Source organism: Tachyglossus aculeatus, chromosome 11, assembly GCF_015852505.1.
Source record: "Tachyglossus aculeatus isolate mTacAcu1 chromosome 11, mTacAcu1.pri, whole genome shotgun sequence".
Lineage (NCBI taxonomy): Eukaryota > Metazoa > Chordata > Mammalia > Monotremata > Tachyglossidae > Tachyglossus > Tachyglossus aculeatus.
Window position 1 is genome coordinate 26,563,296 of NC_052076.1, and position 7,850 is coordinate 26,571,145.

Consider the following 7,850-nt stretch of genomic DNA (forward strand, 5'->3'; position numbering starts at 1 on the left):
TGGAGGGGGTCAAGGAGAGAGTTGGAATTAAGGAATTTGAGGCAGCGAGTGTAGACCACTTGCCCTAGGAGTTTGGAAAGGAAGGGTAGGAGGGAGATAGGGCGATAACTGGAGGGGGCAGTGGGGTCAAGAGAGAGTTTTTTTAGGATGGGGGAGACTTTGGCATGTTTGAAGTCAGAGGGGAAGAAGCCGTTGGAGAGTGAGCGGTTGAAGATGGAAGTTAAGGAGAGGAGGAGGGAAGGAGTGAGAGTTTTTATAAGGTGAGAGGGAATATGGTCCGAAGCACAGGTGGAGGGGGTGGCACTTGAGAGGAGGGAGAAGATCTCCTCTGAAGATACTGCCGGGAAAGATGGGATAGTAGAGGAGGGGGTTGAGAGCGGGTGGATGGAGAAGGGGGAGGGGTGACTTTGGGGAGCTTAGACCTGATGGTATTAATTTTCCTAATGAAGAAGGTGGCCAGTTGCTTGTATAAGCATGGAATTAGTTTGGATGGAGAGAAGCAGTGTGGTCTAATGGAAAGAGCCCAGGTCTGGGAGTTAAAGGACCTGGTTTCTAATTCTGGCTCCTCTGCCTGCCTGCTCTGTGACCTTGGACAAGTCACTTAACTTCTCTGTGTTTCTGGAAGATGGGGAATCATTACCTGTTCTCCCTTCTGTTTAGACTGTGAGTCTCATGTAGGACCTGATTATCTTGTATCTGCCCTATCAATCAATCAGTCGTATTTATTGAGCGCTTACTGTGTGCAGAGCACTGTACTAAGCGCTTGGGAAGTACAAGTTGGCAACATATAGAGACAGTCCCTACCCAACAGTGGGCTCACAGTCTAAAAGGGGGAGACAGAGAACAAAACCAAACAAACAAAATAAAATAAATAGAATAGATATGTACAAGTAAAATAAATAAATAGAGTAATAAATATGTACAAACATATATACATGTATACAGGTGCTGTGGGGAAGGGAAGGAGGTAAGATGGAGATGGAGAGGGGGACGAGGGGGAGAGGAAGGAAGGGGCTCAGTCTGGGAAGGCCTCCTGGAGGAGGTGAGCTCTCAGTAGGGCCTTGAAGTGGGGAAGAGAGCTAGCTTGGCGGATGGGTAGAGAGAGGGCATTCCAGGCCCGGGGGACGATGTGGGCTGGGGGTCGATGGCGGGACAGACGAGAACGAGGCACGGTGAGGAGATTAGCGGCAGAGGAGCGGAGGGTGTGGGGTGGGCTGTAGAAGGAGAGAAGGGAGGTGAGGTAGGAGGGGGTGAGGTGATGGAGAGCCTTGAAGCCGAGGGTGAGGAGTTTCTGCCTGATGTGCAGATTGATTGGTAGCCACTGGAGATTTTTGAGGAAGCCACTGAGCTTGTCCCATAGTAAACACTTAACAAATGCTATTATTAATATTGTTATTATTAGTAGTAGAAAAAGGCAGATTCTAAAGATGTTCTGTCTTGCAATACAGGGGACAAGGTAGTGTTGTCTAAAGTGATAAGAAAGACTGGGGAGGATAGGCTTTAAGTAGGAAGATGAAGAATTCCATTTTGGCCTTCTAACTCCCAGGCTTGTGTTTTCCCACTAGGCCATCCTCCTCCTAACCCCAGCTCTGCCACAGTGCCGCTGTGTGACCTGGGGCAAGTCACTTAAGCACTCTGGGCCCGTTTCCTCTTCTGTAAATTGGGGATAAGATCTTCTGCTCTCCCTACCTCTTAGACTATAAACACCATGTGGGGCAAAGGAATGAGTTTGATCAGATTATCTTGTATCTACCCCAGCGCTTTGCATATTGCTGGAGCAGAGTAAGCACTAGCAGCTGTCAAATTAGTTCACAGCTCATTCTTCTGTCTTTGGTTGTGGCAGCAAAGGCAGCTAGACTGCTCACTGTGCCTTATTCTCAACTCTTCCACTGGAGACCCTTTGGCTCAGCTCCTCCCTCCTGATTGATTGATTTTTCCTCTCCTCCTCCCCATCCCTCCCCGCCCACCTCCTTCCCCTCCCCACAGCACCTGTATATATGTTTGTACAGTTTTATTACTCTATTTACTTTACTTGTACATATTTAATATTCGATTTATTTTGTTAATGATGTGCATTTAGCTCTAATTCTAGTTGTTCTGAAGACTTGATACCTGTCCACATGTTTTGTTTTGTTGTCTGTTTCCCCCTTCTAGACTGTGAGCCTGTTGTTGGGTAGGGACCGTCTCTATATGTTGCTAACTTATACTTCCCAAGCGCTTAGTACAGTGCTCTGCACACAGTAAGCGCTCAATAAATACGATTGAATGAATGAATGAATGATTGATTGATTGATTGCCTGGGATTTCCTCCCCCTTCACATGTGGCAGAGCAAAGCTCTCCCCAACTTCAACACCCTTCAGGAGGCCTTTCCCGATTAATCTTTAATCTCCCCGATCTTGTATCTATCTCCTAAGTACCACCTTAGTCCCTCTGAGCCCTCTAAGCACTTAAATTCTCACACCGCCCTTAACACTTAGGTACATATCTCGATACTCCATTAAATACATTCTTCCTTACTGTAATTTATTTAAGTGCCTGTCTTCCCATCTTGAGTAAGCTCCTTAAGGGCAGGGATCATGTCCACAAATTCCACTACACTCTCCCAAGCATTTAGTACAGCACTTACAGTAGGGGCTCAGAAAATGCTCATGACTGATCAACTGATTAATAAATACCTTAGCGATTATAATTGTGATTGGGTCTTTGTGGAGGGCGTAATGACCTTGAGGCCCTCACGCCTCCCCACACCCTGTTTCTTTGGCCGCAGACGGGTGAATATGCCACCGATGAGGAAGACGAGATGAGCCCCATGTTCCCGAGCAGTGAGATGGCCATCGAGGTGTTTGAGCTGGCGGAGAATGAGGATATGCTGTCCCCTGTCGAAATGGACCCTGAGAAACTGGTGCACAAATTCAAAGAGGTGAGGGGTGCGGGGCTTGTGGGAAGACCTGCAGCCCAGGAAGCAGGAGCCAGAGGAGGGTGACACCCCCTGCTGGCCCTCCTCCAGCCCCTCCACCCCCACCCCACTGCCTCTTTCCTCTTGATGCTCCTTATTGAAGGCACATCTCCTCCAAGAAGCCTTCCCTGACTAAGCCCTCCAGAAGCCTTCCCTGACTAAGCCCTCCTTTACTTCAACTCCCTTCTGCCTCACCCTAACTTGCTCCCTTTATTCATCCCCCCTCCCAGCCCCACAGCACTTATGTATGTATCTGTAATTCATTTATTTATATTAATATCTGCCTCCCCCTCCAGACTGTAAGCTCACTGTGGACAGGGAATGTGTCTGTTATATTGTTACATTGTACTCCCCCAGGTTGTTAGTACAGTGCTGTGCACACAGTAAGCCCTCAGTAAATATGATTGACTGACTGATTCTGCCCAGGAAAGAAGCAGCATGGCCTAGTGGATAGAGCTTTCTAATCCCAGCTCTGCTCTTTGCCTGCTGTGTGAACTTGGGCAAGTCATTTCACTTTCCTGTCCCTCAGTTACCTGTGAAATGGGGATTGAAACTGTGAGCCCTATGTGGCACAGGGACTGTGTCCAACCTGATTAGCTTGTACCCAGCCCAGCGCTCATAACAGTGCTAGGCACATAGTAAGCGCTTAACAAATGCCATTAAAAAAAAAGTGCTTAATACCAGAATAAAAAAAAAAGGAGATACAGCTGCTTCTGGGATGGACCGTGGTTGCCTGGCAAACCTAGGGGCAGGCATGGGGCTCCAGTGGCCCCACTGGGGCATCGGACTGAGTGCTCTGTCCACCCCTCCTTGGCAGCTCCAGATCAAGCATGCTGTCACCGAGGCAGAGATCCAGCAGCTGAAGAGAAAGGTGAGATGTGGGGAGTGGGGTGACCATTGGGGAACCCCCTCAGCGAGCCTCCCCATCCCCCTCTCCCTTGTGGCCTCCATCATAGGTCCCGATCCCCAGGGAGGGCGGGACCTCCCGCTCCCGGTCCTCTTGCCCCCAGACCTCCCCAGCCACTGTCCACCCTTGCCCTCCCACCCCCAGCTCCAGACCATCGAGCAGGAGAAGGCGCGTTGGCGGGCGGAGAAGACGCAGTTGGAGCAGAGCGTGGAGGAGAACAAGGAGCGCATGGAGAAGCTGGAGGGCTACTGGATGGAAGCCCAGAGCCTGTGCCAGGCGGTGGACGAGCACCTCAAGGAGACCCAGGCCCAGTACCAGACCCTGGAACGCAAGTACAGCAAGGCCAAGCGACTCATCAAAGAGTATCAGCAGAAGTATGTGGGGGAACGGGAGGGGCGCGGGTCATAGTGGTGGGGTCAGGCGTGGCCTAATGGAAAGAGCACGGGCCTGGAAATCAGAGGACATGGATTCTAATCCTGGCTCTGCCACATGTCTGCTGTGTGAGCTTGGGCAAGTCACTGAACTTCTCTGGACCTCAGTTACCTCATCTGTAAAATACGGATCAAGACTGTGAGCCCCTTGTGGGACAGGGACTGTGTCCAACCTAATTACCTTATATCTACCCCTGTGCTTAGAATAGTGCTTGGCACATGATAAGCACTTAGCAGATACTGTAGTTATTATTATTCTCATTATTAAAGCACAGGAGGGCCATGATGGGGAACAGGGTGGGCCAGGCGGAGGGAGGGGAGTGGGATTGTGGGAATCCTGCAGGCTGAGGTCAAGTTTAAGCCCCCCTAGAAAGCGGGATATTTGGGAGTGTTCTCCACTCCCAAGCCCCTTTCCGCCCAACAGTAGTCTCTGGGGTCTAGAGTCTGGACACACGACCTCCACTGGGGACGAGACCGCAGGTCCCGGTCGCCTCCTGCTCCAGAAGCCGAGAGAACCAGGGGCTGGGAGAGGGTATTCTGAGGGTGGGTGGTTTTGCCGGATGCTGACAGAGGGCCGGGCCTTGGCCTGCTTGTCCCCCTTCCCTCTTGCCCCAGGGAAATCGAGTTCCTGAAGAAGGAGACCGCCCAGAGGCGGGTACTGGAGGAGGCAGAACTGGCCCACAAGGAGGAGACAGACAAGCTGAGGGAGAAGGTGAGGAGTTAGGTTACTGCTGGGGTCACTGCCAGTCACTGTCCAGCCCAGAGTGAGCTTGCAGGACTGGAGCCAGCTTGGCACCACAGGGCACTGCCCTGCTGGAGGGTGGAGATGCACATCACCTGGCGGATGGGCAATTTTAGACCCTTCTTGCCCTCTGAGACTGTGTGATTTGGACCATGGTTATTGGGGGACATGGCTGCCTCAACCACACCCCATCTCTTCTACCTCTTACTCCTCCGCCGCCTCCTTTTCCTCCTCCACCTCATTCTTCTCTCCTCCTCCTCATTAATTAATTAATTCATTCATTCAATCATTTATTGAGTGCTTATTGTGTGAAGAGCACTGTACTAAGTACTTGGGAAAGAACAATACAATAATAAACAGTGATATTCCCTGCCCACAGCAAGCTTACAGTCTAGATATGGGGAGACAGACATCAATACCAGTAAATAATATTACAGATACTTACATAAATGTTGTGGAGCCAGGAGAGGGGAGCCCACTATTGGGTAGGGACTGTCTCTATAGGTTGCCAACTTGTACTTCCCAAGCGCTTAGTACAGTGCTCTGCACACAGTAAGCACTCAATAAATACGATTGATGATGAGCAAAGGGAGTAAGTCAGGGGAAAATATGAAACGCTTCACGAATTTGCATGTCCTCCTCCTGATCCTAATGCAGCCTCCTCATCCGTTCCTGTGGATCAGGAAACCAGTGGAGATCCTCCCAAGAGATCTGGGCCCTGTCCCAGCCTTCATTCATTCATTCAGTCATATTTATTGAGCGTTTATTGTGTGCAGAGCAGTGTACTAAGTGCTTGGAAAGTACAATTTGGCAACAAATAGAGACAGTCCCTACCCAACAACGGGCTCACATTCTTCTTCCATGCCTTCTGGGACATGGATCCTGTGCCCCCTCCCCTGAACTGTACCCAGTGTCTCTGTCCCCCCACTATGCCCTCTGCACCCCAGTGCCCTCTGTGTGCCCTCTCTCTGTGCCCCCCATGCTCCCAGCCCAGTCCTGAGCAGAGACTTATCTTGCCTACCTGTGTGTTTTTCAGATCTCGGAGTTGGAGAACAGCCTGCAAACACTGAGAAATTCTAATTCGACTTAAAACCCTGCAGAACCAAACCAACCTTAGCCCGACCTGTTGGACGATTCCCCCTCCCTCACCCCACCAGCCAGCTCCCAACACCCATGGGGACAGGCTCCCCACACCCCACCCTCATCCTCCCCGCCCCCCTCCAGCCCCTGGGCTCTCTGGGAAAATCTCCCCTGTGCTGCTCACAGCGGCTTCTCTTCGTTGGATGTGCCGCTCCAGTGATGCCCTCTGGGAGGTCTGCCCGCCCCTCGCCTGCCCTTCAGGCCAGAGCCTCGTCTGAGCCCCGAGTGGACAGGTGACCGGGAGTGCCCCGAGACTTACAGCCATCATCTCTAGACTGAAGCCGGAGTGGGGGGAGTCCCTGGGGGCTGCTGGTTGTGCCCCCTGCCCTTCGCCAGGCTCACGGACTACAGAAGCACCCTCGACTGCCATGGGTGGCAGGAGAGGGGTTGCTCGCTTGAACTTTAACTTTTCGTTCCCTCCTCTCCCCTAGCACTGCCGCTTCCAGCCCCACCTCTGTTCTGATCTCCCCCACCCTCATTGCCCCTGGTCTGCCCCTCTCACCCTGCCATGTCCCCTTTCCCCCTGCCCCCTCTCCAAACTCTGGAGTGAAAGTGGCCATAGAGGGAGGAAAGGAGGGGATCCTCACTGCCCTCTGCTACCGGCTTCTCCCAGGCCTCTCCCTAGAACACCCCGGCAACGTGCCAAACAGACATTATTCTTCGTGTTGTTATTACCATCATCGTTATTATTATTATTATTATTAATTATTATTATTATTGCTATTATTGTTATTATCATTCTCCAGTCCCATCTCTGAGCTGCTCCACCCAGGCCACCTTTGAGGAAAGAGAAAAAGAAAGTGGGGTGGCATACTGGGGGGAGAGGGAGATGGGGGTGTTGGACAGGGTTGATGGGGACTCCTGGGGTCTGCCCAGGGCAGACTGGCTGGCGTTAGCCCCAGGTTAGGGGCCAAGCCCTGGTCCCTCCCTCTGTGCTATTGGTTTGTCAGTCTCTGGCTTTGCTCAACACCGCCGGGGAGGGGGAAGGGAAGGAGAGAAGGAGGGGTGCCCGCAGCCTGCTTTCTGAAGAAAGTCTCCTTCTCTAGGAGTCCCTGAAATCCCCCCCACCCCCTCAACAAACACCCAACTCTACTCTCTCGGCCGAGGGTCCCAGAAATAGCTGGGAGGTAGGGCGGGGGTGGGGGGGGCATCATTTCCTTTCCCCTTGACATGCCAGCTCTAGACTTGGTAGCCTCCCGTGCCCACCCCAATACCTCCATCCGGTTCTGGGCAGCTGGGCACCCCCTCCCGGTGCCCCTCACTTCCCCTCACCCCAGGGTACAGTGGGTTTTTAAGAGAAAATGTGCCCATCCCCCTCCCACAGCTCCTCTGTAAATAACCCACAAGTCAGTATTCCCTAGGGTGCAGGCCTCAGAATGAGAAGGGGCAAGGGATCTACCCCTCCTTTGCCACCTCCCTCCCCTCAAACTGGATCCCAGCTGCCTCAACATTCACTGAGATCAACTGGGAGACCCTGGGGGGAGGTGGGAGGAGGGTAAGCAGGGGAAGGGGGAGGGTTGGGGACTGGATATTTTTCTGCTCCCCCTGGCCGGGGTCTAGCGTGTCTGTATATAATATATATATATATATGTATGTATGTACTGGTCTTGGTTTTGTAATGCTAAGTCCTTGGTCAAGTCATTCTCGATAAACAGGCCCCTCATGTGCCTCCA

General features: G+C 52.0%; 1 protein-coding gene across 1 annotated transcript in view; it reads left to right on the top strand.

The window, feature by feature from the left end:
* PPP1R9B (protein phosphatase 1 regulatory subunit 9B) overlaps positions 1 to 7,850 on the top strand; it is a 28,862-nt gene extending 21,012 nt beyond the window's left edge. Inside the window, exons 6-10 of the mRNA XM_038753587.1 lie at positions 2,769 to 2,921; positions 3,775 to 3,828; positions 4,009 to 4,238; positions 4,911 to 5,007; positions 6,074 to 7,850. Of these exons, the coding sequence (XP_038609515.1) occupies positions 2,769 to 2,921; positions 3,775 to 3,828; positions 4,009 to 4,238; positions 4,911 to 5,007; positions 6,074 to 6,127 (588 nt within the window). The 3' untranslated portion in view covers positions 6,128 to 7,850. The remainder of the gene's footprint in view (positions 1 to 2,768; positions 2,922 to 3,774; positions 3,829 to 4,008; positions 4,239 to 4,910; positions 5,008 to 6,073) is intronic.